The 14,862-nt window shown below is 39.4% G+C and overlaps 1 protein-coding gene and 1 pseudogene across 5 annotated transcripts in view; one reads left to right on the forward strand and one right to left on the reverse strand.

Annotated features, from left to right (window-relative positions):
• The window catches only part of SREK1 (splicing regulatory glutamic acid and lysine rich protein 1), a 57,748-nt gene that overhangs the window by 19,940 nt on the left and 22,946 nt on the right, over positions 1 to 14,862 (forward strand). For all 5 annotated transcript variants that reach the window (XM_062212144.1, XM_062212143.1, XM_062212142.1 and 2 more), the window contains 6 exons: positions 76 to 240; positions 351 to 529; positions 1,750 to 1,880; positions 2,736 to 2,850; positions 9,791 to 9,910; positions 10,296 to 10,673. In XM_062212144.1, the coding sequence (XP_062068128.1) occupies positions 76 to 240; positions 351 to 529; positions 1,750 to 1,880; positions 2,736 to 2,850; positions 9,791 to 9,910; positions 10,296 to 10,673 (1,088 nt within the window). The remainder of the gene's footprint in view (positions 1 to 75; positions 241 to 350; positions 530 to 1,749; positions 1,881 to 2,735; positions 2,851 to 9,790; positions 9,911 to 10,295; positions 10,674 to 14,862) is intronic.
• Positions 13,330 to 13,783, reverse strand: LOC133774446 (large ribosomal subunit protein eL28-like; annotated as a pseudogene).

Consider the following 14,862-nt stretch of genomic DNA (forward strand, 5'->3'; position numbering starts at 1 on the left):
TTTTGAATACTAATAGAAAATATCTGCCCTGTTATGTGTGTTTTTCTTTCTTTCTTTCTTTTTTTTTTGTTATAGCTTGGTGTGTCACTTAGTAGTTTGGGAGCTATACCAGCAGCAGCACTAGACCCCAACATTGCGACACTTGGAGAGATACCACAGCCGCCACTCATGGGAAATGTGGATCCTTCCAAAATTGATGAAATTAGGAGAACAGTCTATGTTGGAAATTTGAATTCCCAGGTAACTAATGAGCAATTGAGGGACCGTCTAAGAAACTCTGTCACTTGATAAACATTTACCTGATTTTTTAGAAGTGTGTACTTTATTAAAGTGTCACTTTGTTTCTTTAGACAACCACAGCTGATCAACTACTTGAATTTTTTAAACAAGTCGGAGAAGTAAAGTTTGTACGGATGGCAGGTGATGAGACTCAGCCAACTCGGTTTGCTTTTGTGGAATTTGCAGACCAAAATTCTGTACCAAGGGCCCTTGCTTTTAATGGAGTTATGTTTGGAGACAGGCCACTGAAGTAAGAAATCTTAAACAAAGAAATTTTAATGATTTTGAAACAAATTTAAAATATCTTTGATGTAATGAAGGCCTTTTTTTTTCTTTTTACTAGTAATTGGCAATGTGTGGAAAGGAAGACTTTGTGTTAAGTATAAATGAAATACATGAGATAATTACCATTTTAGCCTTTAAATTCCTGAAGTTATATTTGAAGACATTTATCTTATTTTCTTAATTTTCTATTTCTAAGGTCCAATCCAGTGTTGTTGTTGTTTATATACTCTACCTAACACTTGTGTCTCTTTCTATAAGTTATAGCAAAATCAAGTTGATTTTGTATTATGACTAGACTAATGGGGTAACTTCTCATGTGGTTTGAACTATAGTATTTCTAGTAATAAGAACGTTGGTAAATTCAGAATTGCAGAAAAAAATATTAAGTATCTAGAAGTGTTTTAAACCAATTATTTTTACTTTTAGGATTGTTCCTATCCTTGGTTGTAAAAAAATAACTTTTTAGAAATTCAAGACTAGAAATTCTGTTTCCTGTGATTATTGAGGCACAGTTTTGTCTGAACTCTGTAGATGATTCCCTCAGTTTCACAGTTTGATCAAGATTTGCTATTATAGAAGAAATAACTGTTCTTAATGAGTGTCTGTCTTCTCAATATGGAAGGGGTGAAGTGAGGCACATTGAATTATGTGCGTTAGAAAAGCTGCTTGTATTAGGCAAAGAGTTTTGTCAGAAGGCTCTCAGGTTTGAAGGTGTGTTTGAGTCAGCCAAAGTTCAGCATTAATAGAAATGGTGCACATGATATATAGCTTTCCCTTCATCCTCCCAGAGGGCCCAGATTATCAACAAATTATTCATTGGTATCAACATCTTAATTTTTTAAATTAAGAATAAAATTGCTTCATTGGTATCAACATATTAATTCATTATAATTCTGAGCCAGGTGGGAAGACACTTCCTCGAGCCTATTTGAGTTGTTGAAGAGATCAGCCAGGGTTCAGCTTTTCTTTTTCTTTGATTTGACTTTGTTAGCAAGAGATAATGGCAGGTGAGGGCTAAGGGTTTACTCATGGTTTTGAGGTTGTTTTTGACCATTACTTTGCTATATCGTTCTTACTATGCTTTTGAGATGTCCTCAGATTTATAAGTATCATATGAGCATTTAATTATTTCATGTCTTGTAAACTATGGTGTGTATTTGTGATATGCTAATATTTTTAATTTAGAATAAATCACTCCAACAATGCAATAGTAAAACCCCCTGAGATGACACCTCAGGCTGCAGCTAAGGAGTTAGAAGAAGTAATGAAGCGGGTACGAGAGGCTCAGTCATTTATCTCAGCAGCTATTGAACCAGGTAAGGCCATAGTGTTGTTATATAGATCATAGTTTAAAGATCATAGAATTTTAGGACTGGAAGGGATTTTAGAAATTATTTTGTTCAGTCCCTTTATTTTACATAGAAGAAGACTGAGACTCAAATAATGAGTGGCCTACTCATGTCAGAGTACAACTTAGCACCAATCTTGACTTTCCAGGATTCTCAACTGAGACGCATTAGCCTGAATTAATCAGCTCTTTATATATTAATTGAAAACTAAGTATTCAAAACTGATTTGTTACAAGCAAAGTATGTTACTCTGAAGCTGGAAACAAGTAAATATATTTAAAATGTTATAGTTAAGCAGGTTTACTCTCCAAATTTTAATTTTAAAATCAGATGAGAGCCCATGATTTAGATAAAATACAGATACTCTGTTTTAGCAATTAGAGAAGAACACTAATTCTCAGTTTTGTGTTGCTAAAATAAGTTTAATATCCAATCTAAAAATGTTTAGGCAGTTTACATTTGAGCAGATTTTCTAAATTAGCATTCAGAATTTAAGCTTCAATTCTAGGAAAATAATGGAGACTTGAAATCACTGTCATAGGAATTACAGACATGTTATAATCGTACGTTATGGCAGCAACAAAATATTACGAACACCTGTTTATAATTATCTGGTTTATATGTACTGCTGCAGGGTGGCTGCACTCAACGAGTTTTTGCAATGACTTTCTTGGATGTTTCTGAAGGATAATTGCACAGGAGGAGGATGTACAGAGAGTAGGCCCCTTGCACTATATGTGGTACATTCCACTTGTGCCTAATTATTAACTGGGATCTTTAATTGTTCTGAGCTTACACTGCAAAGTGGTTTTTTCCTCCCAGAGTCTGGAAAGAGCAATGAAAGAAAAGGCGGTCGATCTCGTTCCCACACTCGCTCAAAATCCAGGTCTAGCTCAAAATCCCATTCTAGAAGGAAAAGATCACAGTCAAAACACAGGTGAGAATTCCGACTCTCATATTTTATATTGTTCTCAGTTTTTATATTTAAAATAATAAACATTTTATGAATTTTTGTCAAAATAACAGTTTAGAAATTTCAGTAGCATTCACCTGGAAGTGTGGTTTCCAGTAAATATTACTCTAGTTATAATGTAGTTAAATTTTGTCTAATTCATATTTAATTCTTAATATTTCAACTAATTATCAATTTTAGAAGTTTTCTAGGTAAAGATGGTCTATTCTTGGTTTTTCTAAGAGTAAACTAGTTTTTATACAGAAGTGACAAACTTTTTATTCAAATTGAGGACAGGAAACTTAGTGGCGAAACTGAAAATATTGCTTAAGTTGCAGCTTTGTTTTTTCCCAGTGTAGTCCAGGCCTGGGGAACACCACCCCAGATCTTGGTTGCAAGCAATTCCCTGTCTCCAGTACAATGTGTCAAATGGAGCACTTGAGTCTTGGTACACTTCTGGTGATGGGAGCCTCCTCTGCCCACTTTTGGACCTGAAACACAGGAGTTAACTTGCAGCTTCAGATCCACCTATTGTGCTGTGTTTAAACTGTTTCTGTCTTGATTTGTCATAGCTTTGTCATTTTAATTTCCTCTTATTTTGTCTGTCACTGCTTTGCATTTGGCTCAAGGGGAAACTCAAAAAGTAAACTTGGAACATGATCTTGATTGGAAATGAAATGTTAAAATGTATACAGTGGATCTTAATTGCATGTTGCATGTACATACACGTTTATGTGTCAAGAAAAGAGAGGAAAAGTAATGTGGGCATACATGTGTGAATGTTGTAAGGATGTTAGATAAAGAAGTGGGTTTCAGGGGAGGGCAAGAAGGAAGGAACAAATGTGCAGTTTGTATGTTGAGTATCACCCCCAAGCTCAAGTTTGTTTTCCTGTGATAATGAAGGAGAATCAAAGGAGATAGGAAAATAGGATGCTTTTCTTCAAGTCTGGTGAGCTGTACTTCTAGCTATTTACTAGTGTATACTTCTCCATTATTCTTGATTTGCAAAATCTCCTTTGGAATATGGTTTTACTATCTCTCTATCTGAGCTCATATAGTAAGGCAAGTTCAGAGCCAAGTGGTGAAGGAAGCTGGTGTATAGGAAATAGGCAGTGTAGTAGAAGTCAGTCTTGAATGAAAGCAGACTTCCAGAAGCAGCAGTGGTGTGAGACTGGACACTTCCGTATGCGGATGGCTTGGCATGAGAGTAAAAGAGGTTGAAGAAACATACAGTTGAACTGAAAAGTGGTAACTTGTTGGAAGAAAGACCAATGAATTGAATCTTAATTGTGATTTTAAGATATTACTAGGGTCCAAGGCTGAAACAAACTAAAACTTGATGGTGATTAACATCAATTTTTGCTTGATGACAATCTATGGGAAGTTTTATCTGCTTTTTGAAATTATGGTAAATTTTCATAATTTAGCTAACTAAGGTCTTTGTTTTTAAGTACTATATATTTGAATATTTTCTCCTTACAGGGTTGAGAGGGAGGGTTTTTCAGTCTAAATTAAAATTACTGTTCTTACTCATGGAAGTCTCATGTAGATCTATCTATGTAGCATTTGCAATGACTAGCTCTTGGTATGTATATGTATTTTTTTGGTCAGCATATTCTACCATTAAACTTGCTTATAGAAATCCATTTAGCCTTGATTAAGTTCTTAAATACAAAAGGGCAATAGTTCTTTTTAAAGGAGGTTATAAAAACATTTTACTTAAAGATCTTGACCTAGGAGAACACCCCATGCTCCAGGACACAGGGAGGGGGGACAGGCCTTTTTTTGGCTTTCCCTCCTCTGCTGGTCGGAGTTGTTGTCCGCAGGTCTTGCTCACTAGACTTAGAGGAGCGTAGGTTGTAGGAGCCCACGTTCTTTAGAATTTTCAGATGCTTCTAAAGCTATGCTTCCCTAGTCACAGAAAGATAAATACTGCTTCTCATTAATGGGGAATCTAAAAAATTTGATTTCACAGGATTGGAGGGTAGAATTCTGCTAACTAGAGGCTGGGAAGGTAGAAGACGGAGGTTGGACAGTGACTAATACTGTACAGTTAGATTGGGGAGTACGTTCTATTGTTCTGCAGCACAGTAGACTGACTAGTTCACAACAAATTATTATGTATTTTATAAAGAACCAGAAGAGATTCAGAAGGTTCCTAACTAAAGAAATGGTAAATGTTTAAGATGGAAATGTTAATTACCCTGACTTGATCATTTCATATGGTATGCATATATTGTATTGAATTAGTGCAATACTTAAAAATATGTATAGTTCTTCTGTGTCAATTAAAAAACAGATAATGAGCTATGGTATCCGATCCCCAAACTCTCCTTCTGCTTTCCCTATTCGTTTCTCTTAGGGTGAGACAGGAAGAGATTTCCTGTCCCTGTGACCTTGCCTAGGACTTGGGAGATATATTTTCACTTTGTCAAAATTTTGCTACTTGGTTTTATTCATAGAGATGATGTTAGAAAAGGTGGGTAGTACTATAATTGTTATATTTTTAAGTTAAGTGATCTTTACAGACCAGCATAGGAACTATTAAGACATTTTATAATATTTTAATGGAAAGCAACTGATTTACAAGTGAACTTTGATGCAGCATGATGGTAAGTTGCTATTTACAGTTTTATTTAAAACTATGATTTTGCAAATTATTAAACATAAAAAGTGTTAAAGATAGATCTTTAGCCAGATTAGATCTATTTTTGATTAATTCTTAATCAGACAGCTAGTGGGTGCATAAGACAGAGATGAGGAAATATTTAATGTCAAAATTCAGTAAGCACTCTTGGGCAGTGACTTTTTGCACTCAGGAGCTGCAGGGTAAGGTGGTAAGAAAAGGATCAATGCTTTTTGTTATTTATAATTGCTGTGCTTAATTTATTTAAAAAATTCTTTGCTTACTTAAGGTTGAAAAATACTTAAGGAAAACAAAATATTATATGTTTAGCAAGGTTCTAGTTAGAACAGAAATCTTATACTAACATTTCTTATTAAGTTCATAGAAGCCAAGGCTCTTTTCAAAGCTTGACTTCAGTCAGTCTGACCCAGACCTGGTCATTGTGACTATCTAGTGATTGAACCAGTGGACGGAAGATGTCTTTGTCTCTCAGTAACTTGAGACTTTCAAAATAAATCTAATCCTTTTTTTTTTTTTTTTAAAGATTGCTCCTTGTAATATCTGTAAGTAGACTAAAATGTTCTTGTAGTTTACTATAACACCAGCTACTTGACCTTTGTGTCTGAGGTTCTTAGTAACAAAGAGTTCACCAGACTATGAATTATCTTCTTGCATGAAACATGTGGTATGAAGACGTATGTGTGTGTGTGTGTGTGTGTTTAAAGATTTATTTATTTTGAAAGAGTAAAAGGAAGACAGGGAGAGGTCTTCTATCCACTGATGGAATCCTAGATGGCTGGAGTGGCCAGCTCTGGGCCAGGCCAAGAGCCTGGAGCTTCCTCCAGATCTCCCATGTGGGTAGTAGGGGTGCAGGCACTTGGGCCATCTTCCACTGCTTTTCTTTCTTTTTTTTTTTTTTTTTTTTTTAACAGGCAGAGTTAGAGAGATACAGAGAGTTTTAGACAGTGAGAGAGAGACAGAGAGAAAGGTCCTCCCTCCGCTGGTTTACTCCCCTAATGGCTGCCACGGCGGGCGCTGCGCCAATCTGAAGCCAGGAGCCAGGTGCCCCCTCTTGGTCTCCCATGCAGGTGCAGGGACCCAAGCACTTGGGCCATCCTCTGCTGCCCTCTCAGGCCACAGCAGAGAGCTGGACTGGAAGAGGAGCACCGGGACTAGTACTTGGCGCCCCAACCGGGACTAGAACCCGGGGTGCCGGTGCCACAGGCGGAGGATTAGCCAAGTGAGCCACGGTGCTGGCCCACTGCTTTTCAAAGACCATTAGGGAGCTGGATCAGAAGTGGAGCAGCTGGGATACGAACCAGTGTCTGAAGATGCTGGCATCACAGGTGTGGCTTTACCTAGTATGCCACAATGTCAACCCTGAAGTGTGTGTGTGTGTGGTTTTTTTTTTTTTTTTTTTTTTTTTGACAGAGTTAGAGAGATAGAAAGGTTTTCCTTCCGTTGGTTCACCCCCAAAATGGCTGCTATGGCCGGTGCGCTGTGCCGATCCGAAGCCAGGAGCCGGGTGCTTCCTCCTGGTCTCCCATGCGGGTGCAGGGCCCAAGTGCCTGGGCCATCCTCCACTGCCTTCCCGGGCCACAGCAGAGAGCTGGACTGGAAGAGGAGCAACTGGGACAGAATCCGGCACTCCAACTGGGACTAGAACCCGGTGTGCCGGCGCCGCAGGCGGAGGATTAGCCTATTGAGCCACGGCACCAGCTGAAGTGTGTTATTTTTAAAGCTGTATACCAGATCAGTAGTTCAGCTGAAAATTAGCTGTTGGAAACCAAAGTTTGATTAACTGAAAAATATGTCTAAAATAAAATTTCATCATTGAAGATTAAAGATAATTTTGGTCTTCTACCACGAGCAGTCATTTAACTGTATATTATTTTATAGATTTTTCTAACATTAAAATATTAGGATGAGTTTTAGATACATAAAGCATACTTGTGGCAGTTCATTACCTCTTTTTTTTTTTTTTTTAAGATTTTTATTCATTTATCTGAGAGGCAGAGTTACAGGCAGTGAGAAGGAGAGACAGAGAGAAAGGTCTTCCATCTGCTGGTCCACTCCCCAAATGACCGCAACAGTCAGAGCTGCGCTGATCCGAAGCCAGGAAGGAGCCAGGAGCCTCCTCCTGTCTCCCACACGAGTGCAGGGTCCCAAGGACTTGGGCCATCCTCCACTGCTTTCCCAGGCCACAGCAGAGAACTGGATAAGAAGAGTAACAGCCAGGACTAGAACTGGCGCCCATATGGGATGCCGGCGCCATAGGTGGAGGATTAACCTACTGCGCTACTGCGCTGGCCCAAGTTCATTACCTTTTTGGAATAAATAAAAATACAGAGTTGGTTAATTTTAAATGATGATGATAATGAGAGTGAAGAATTAATAAGCATTTACTTTGTGTCAGTGCTTGGCAGCTTTACATACATTATCGGATTTAATCCTTATGACAGCACTAGGGAGAGAGGTAGGTGTGTGATTTTTTTTTTTTTTTAAGATTTATTTATTTATTTGAAAGTTTTACACAGAGAAGGAGAAGCAGAGAGAGAGAGAGAAGGGAGGGAGAGAGAAAGGGAGGGAGGGAGGGAAGGAGGGAAGAATGGAGGGAGGGAGAGGTCTTCCGTCTTCTGGTTCACTCCCCAATTGGCCGAAGCAGCTAGAGCTGCGCCTATCCAAAGCCAGGAGCCAGGAGCTTCTTCCAGGTCTCCCACGCGGGTGCAGGGGCCCAAGGACTTGGGTCATCTTCTACTGCTTTCCCAGGCCACAGCAGGGAGCTGGATCAGAAGTGGAGCAGCCAGGACTCGAACAGATGCCCATAAGGGATGCTGGCACTGCAGGCAGTGGCTTTACCTGCTGTGCCACAGCACCACCCCACACATTTTATTTTATATTTATTATTTTTTCCTTAAGATTTATTTATTTGAAAGGCAGAGCTACAGCGAGGGAGGAACAGAGAGCAGAATCTTCCATTTGCTGCTTCTCTCCCCAAGTGGCCGCAATGGCCAGGGCTAGACCAGGCCAAAGCCAGGAGCTTCTTCTGGGTCTCCCACATGGGTGGCAGGACTCCAAGCACTTGGGCCATGTGCTGCTGCTTTCCCAGGCCATTAGCAGGGAGCTAGATCGGAAGTGGAGCAGCTGGGACTCTAACCACTGCCCATTTGTGATGCTGGCATTGTGAGCAGCAGCTTAACTTTATACAAACCACAATGCTGGCTGCATGTTTTGTTCTATTTAAAAAAGTAGTGCATAAGATAGTTCATTATAAAGAGGATAACATTACCAAAGCAAATATTTCAGAGGGTGAGGGGGCTCAGTCAAAATTATATTAATTACTTTTCCTGCAAGAGTTCTAGTAATGACTTCTTTTTTTAAAAAAAAAGATTTTAAAGGCAGAGAAACAGAAGAAGGAGAGGCAGAGAGAGAGAATTTTTGTTCCATCCTCTGATTCATTCCCAAATGCCCTCGATGGCTAGGGCTTGGCCAGGCCAAAGACGGGAACCACGAGATCCATGTGGGTGCCACATGGATGATAGGAGCTCAGGCACTTGGGCTGCTCTCCCAGGCACATCGCTAGGAAGTTGGATGGGAAGCAGAGCAGTTGGGGGACTCCAGCCTGCACTCCAGTGTGGAATGCCAGCATTGCAAGGCAGCTTAACATGCTGTGCTGTAATGCTAATTCTAATAAAGATTTCTTTAGTAGATGGGTTTGTAGGTACAGCAACAATGTCAGTTTGCAACCTAATCTTTGATTTTATCTGGTTTTAACTCATGAGTAATGATATTTATTTTCCTATGGAGCTAGCACTGTCATTATACTGTGCTTATATGTTCTTAATATATTTGTAAGGACAGATTAACATAACCATTTATAGAAACTATTGAATCATAAAACTAAGATGAATTATAGCCAAATGACTTGTGAGTCAAGAGTTAAAGACAATTTATGGTATGAAAACCTGGACTGTGGGGGAAACCGTCTGTACTAATTTGAAGCATTTCATTAATTGCAGCAAAAGAAAGCCACACCTGAAATAATGTAGGTCTGGTGTAGAAGGTAGCTTTTAAATCCTATTTCTATTTTCTGCCTTCTAGATGGAGAAACATCTGGTAATATTCCAAATAAATAAACTTGTTTCTGGTCATCTAAAGCACAAATGGGAAATTTATAGAAGTTGATAAATACTTGTGGGTAGATTTTAAAATTTTCACATTTGAAAGACATCTTCAGTTTTAAAAAATTAAAAATTTTAAGACTAGGTTTTGATATTCTAACAATTTTTTTTTCTTTAGGAGTAGATCCCATAATAGATCACGTTCACGACAGAAAGACAGACGCAGATCTAAGAGCCCACATAAAAAACGTTCTAAATCAAGAGAACGACGGAAATCAAGGAGTCGTTCACGTTCACGGTGCGTTTTCGGGGAAATTAAGATAAACATTTTGATTGGCTTCATTTGTTAAAAATCTGTTGTGGCTTAGGTTTTAAATGAGAGAAATAAAACTTTTTTTCTGATTGTTTTAATAATCTAGGATTAATATTGGTTGCCATTGATTTGAATCTGATGGTCAGTATGACTCATGAGGTTTCCAAACTTCTCCACTCAGCCTGGTAATTGCTTCATATAGCAGCTTTGTGTACACCTGAGTTGTATAGAAATCTGTATGTTATGTTTATAGCCATTATAAATGATTTAGTGTTGATAATTGTTAAGGAAAGAGAGGGAGGTCCTGCTTGGGTGGGGAAGAATTGCTTTAGTTATCAATTGATTAATTAATTTTTCTTTGTTTTTAAAGGGACAAGAGAAAAGATACACGAGAAAAGATCAAGGAAAAGGAAAGAGTGAAAGAGAAAGATAGAGAAAAGGAAAGGGAAAAAGAGAGAGAGAGGGAAAAGGAACGTGAAAAAGAAAAGGAGCGGGGTAAAAACAAAGAGAAAGACCGGGACAAAGACCGGGAAAAGGACCGGGAAAAAGACAAGGAAAAGGACAGAGAGAGAGAGCGGGACAAAGATGAAAAGGAACGAGACAAAGAGAAGGAAAAAGAACAGGACAAAGAAAAGGAACGAGAAAAGGACAGATCCAAAGAGATAGATGAAAAAAGAAAGAAGGATAAAAAATCCAGAACACCACCCCGAAGTTACAATGCATCAAGAAGATCTCGTAGTTCCAGCAGGTTTGATAATGCTTAAAATGTGTACCGAGGGGTTTGCTTATAACCAATGAAAACATGCATTTTTAACGGAGAGGGGACAAGGTGGTTCTATGCAAGTAAAACCTGTACAGTCACATGAGAACATTTTCCCCTGACTGCAGACTAGAACATTTCTCTAGCATAGGGATTACCCCAGTATTGAACGTGTGAAGAGGACGAGATAATATTGGGCAAAGGTGTTTGAAAAGTTTAGCAGTCCTTTGTAATCTTTTGTTTTAACCTTTTCATTCTTGTTGTGATTTTCTTGGAAGGTAAGGGAAGATAATATTTTTTAAAAATATAGAATTTGATCTCAAGTTTCTTTCTTTCTTTGGAATGGTGTAGTATTATTATGCCAAATGATTTCTAATGTTGTAGTGTTTGTCCTTATTGTCATCTAGGTTATTTACTTTTCTGAGAGGAAGAGAGAGAAATAGAGCTCCCATCTGGTGTTTCACTCTGCAAATGCCAAAAATGGTTGAGGCTGGGACACAGTCCAAAGACGCAGGCCTGGGAATGCAATCCAGGTCTCCCATGTGGATGGCAGGAACCCAACTGCTCAAACCATCCTGCAGGAAGCAGGAGTGAGGAGTTGGAGCCAGAAATGAAACCTAGACACTGTGATGCGTTGGTGTCAGAGCCACTAGTTTAAATGCCCTCTCCCTCATCTAGGTTAATTTTTATCTCTCCATTTTGTTGAGTGCATGATATTTAAATATGGATTCTCTTTTATTTGTAAATTTTAAAGGTTACATTTTTTACTCCCTCTGGACTAGTCTCAATTTATTATTAATAGGTACACTGCCACCAGATGGCAGCAGGTTGCCATAGTAACATTTGCAGAATGAGAACTTTCCATGAGGTTTACAGTTACCTAAACCCACATCTCCTAGTCTAGATGATACTATAACTATAAATACTTGTGGTTCCTAACTTGTGATAAACTGTCTCTTAAAAATAAATATGTAAGTTTAAAAATTATTTTAAAGGTGGTTTTTTATAGAAAGCAAGTTGAGAGAAATGGACATGTGTTTTCTCTCTTTTTTAAAAAAAGGATTATGGGCTGGCACTCTGACATGATAGGTTAAGTCTGCCTTCGGCATCAGCATCCCATATGGGTGCCAGTTTGTGTCCGCGCTGCTCCTCTTCTGATCCAGCTCGCTGCTGTGCCTGGGAAAGCAGTAGAACCAGTTCCGGCTGTTGCAGTCATTTGGGGAGTGAACCAGCAGATAGACGACCTCTGTCTTTTCCCTCTCTCTCTTTCTCTATCTCTCTCTGTAACTCTGCTTCTCAAATAAGTAAATAAATCTTTAAAAAATAAGATTTATTTATTTTGAGAATCAGAGTAACAGAGAAGGAGAGACAGAGATCTGTCATCCACTGGTTTGCTCCACAGATGTCCGCAAATAGCCAACCCTGGGCTAGGCTAAAGCCAGGAGCCAGGAGCTTCCAACGTGTCAGAGGCCCAAATACTTGGGTTATCTTCAGCTTTTCCCAGGCAATTAGTAGGGAGCTGGATTGGAAGTGGAACAGCCAGGACATGAATTGGCACTTGTATGGGATGCAGATGTCACAGGCAGTGGCATTACCTGCTACTCCAAGATGCCAGCCCTGTTTCTTATCTTTAAAATTGGTGCTTTAATAGCTTGTTTTAAATACTAGCTGTTGACTAGTATTGAAAGATAAAGGCAGACATTTTTGGTGTACAGTATCATTTGCCAAATTTTATATATCAGTATATTTTCGTGCTTTACCTTATTTAATCCACAAAGTATGCCCATGTGAAGACTGTAATTATTGTTTCAAAACATGAGGAAACTAAAGCTTAGAGGAAATTTTTTATGTGGTCTGCATCTTACTTTAATTAGAAAATTAATTTATTTGAGCAGTGGAGGTGGAGGAGAGGGAAAACAAGCATTTACATCTGGTTCACTCCCAAATACCAGCAGTGGCCAGGATAAGAGCCTGGAACTCAATCCAGGTCTCCTCTAGGGTGGCAGGAACCCAACTTGAGCAGTTATTGCTGTCTCCCAGGGTCTGCATTAGCAGGAAGCAGGAGTGGCGAGCTGGAGCCAGGTGTTGAACCTAGCTACTGTGATGTGGGATGCGGACCTCTTCATTGGTGTCTAAGCTGGGTTAAAAGTCTGCCCCTGGACTGTGCTGAGTATCAGAAGTTCAGTAGCTCTATTTTTTCTTTTTCTTTTATTAAAGATTTATTTATTTGAAAGGTGAGAGTGACAGAGAGACAGCTGGAGACCTTCCTTCTGCTTGTTCATTGCCCAAATGCTTGCAATAGCTGAGACTGGGTCAGACTGAAGCCAAGAGCTATGAACTCTATGAGACTCCTGTGTGGGTGGCAAGGGCCCAAGTACTTGGGCCATCACATCATTTGCTGCTGCCTGGATGCATTAGTAGGAAACTGAATCAGAAGTGGAGCAGCTAGGATTCAATCCCAGTCACTCTGATAGGGGATGTCAACATATCAAGTAGCTGCTTAACCCTTTGTACCACAACGTCTGTCCTTATTCTTCCTTTTAGAGATTTGGTTTAAAATTTTCTCATCAGTTTTTGGAACCTTTTTGTTTTGTTTATTTTCTTTGGTGATACAAGTCTGACTATTGTTTTGGGGCTGGGAGGCTCAGGAGTTCTAGGTAGGGTGGGTGTGCTTCCTTCTCACCATCACCGGCTTCTGGCTCTGCTGATGGCAGCCATGCGCAGATCAGTGTGGTATTTGTTCTTGTGAATCCTGTGCCGAATGCTGCTGAGGGTGGCCCGCACATTCTTGTTGATGATATTTCACACGTATGAGGTGGCTGGTTTTTGCTGACCAGATCTCTGCTCCATGACCACCATGACACCCTTGCTGTCAGCTGCCAGCTCCACGCCCATGGTCTTCCAGTGCATGTGGTCTGCATCTTACTTAATTAGAAAATTAATTTATTTGAGCAGTAGAGGTGGGGGAGAGGGAAAAAAGTAGCAGAATGAGTTGTGGGCCTTCAGGTTTTTTGGTTCGATGCTGTGTTCTGCTTCTTCCTCTTGGTAGGGAAGCTGGAGCAGTTGCACACGATCATCCACTGCAGGTGCGTGGACATGACGGTAGCAGTGACTCCTCACACTGTGGTTGCCAGAGACAGAAAGTGTCCCTTTTTCCCCACATCCTCTCCAGCATCTATTGTTGGTAGATTTCTGGATGTGAGCCATTCTCACAGGGGTGAGGTGAAACCTCACTGTGGTTTTGATTTGCATTTCTCTGATTGCTAGTGATCTTGAACATTTTTTCATGTGTCTGTTGGCCATTTGGATTTCCTCTTTTGAAAAATGTCTATTGAGTTCCTTGGCCCATCTCTTCAGTGGGTTGTTTGTTCTGTTGTTGTGGATTTTCTTGATTTCTTTGTAGATTCTGGTTATCAACCCTTTATCTGTAGTATAGTTCGCAAATATTTTTTCCCATTCTGTCGGTTGCCTCTTCACTTTCCTGACTGTTTCTTTTGAAGTACAGAAACTTCTCAATTTGATGCAATCCCAAATGTTAATTTTGGTTTTGACTGCCTGTGCTCCTGGGGTCTTTTCCAAGAAGTCTTTGCCTGTACCTATATCTTGCAGGGTTTCTCCAATGCTCTCTAATAATTTGATGGTTTCGGGTCATAGATTTAAGTCTTTAATCCACGTTGAGTGAATTTTTGTGTAAGGTGAAAGGTATGGGTCTTGCTTCAAGCTTCTGCACATGGAAATCCAATTTTCCCAGCACCATTTATTGAATAGGCTGTCCTTATTCCAGGGATTAGTTTTGGATTTTTGATCAAATATAAGTTGGCTGTAGATGTTTGGATTGATTTCTGGTGTTTCTATTCTGTTCCATTGGTCTATCCATCTGTTTCTGTACCAGTACCATGCTGTTTTGATAACAACTGCCCTGTAGTATGCCCTGAAATCTGGTATTGTGATGCCTCCGGCTTTGTTTTTGTTGTACAAGATTGCTTTGGCTATTCGAGGTCTTCTGTGTCTCCATATGAATTTCAGCATTATTTTTTCCAGATCTGAGAAGAATGTCTTCGGTATCTTGATTGGTATTGCATTGAATGTATAAATTGCTTTTGGGAGAATAGACATTTTGATGATATTGATTCTTCCAATCCATGAGCATGGAAGATTTCTCCATTTTTTGGTATCC

This window comes from Lepus europaeus, chromosome 15 (genome assembly GCF_033115175.1).
Source record: "Lepus europaeus isolate LE1 chromosome 15, mLepTim1.pri, whole genome shotgun sequence".
In the NCBI taxonomy this organism is placed as follows: domain Eukaryota; kingdom Metazoa; phylum Chordata; class Mammalia; order Lagomorpha; family Leporidae; genus Lepus; species Lepus europaeus.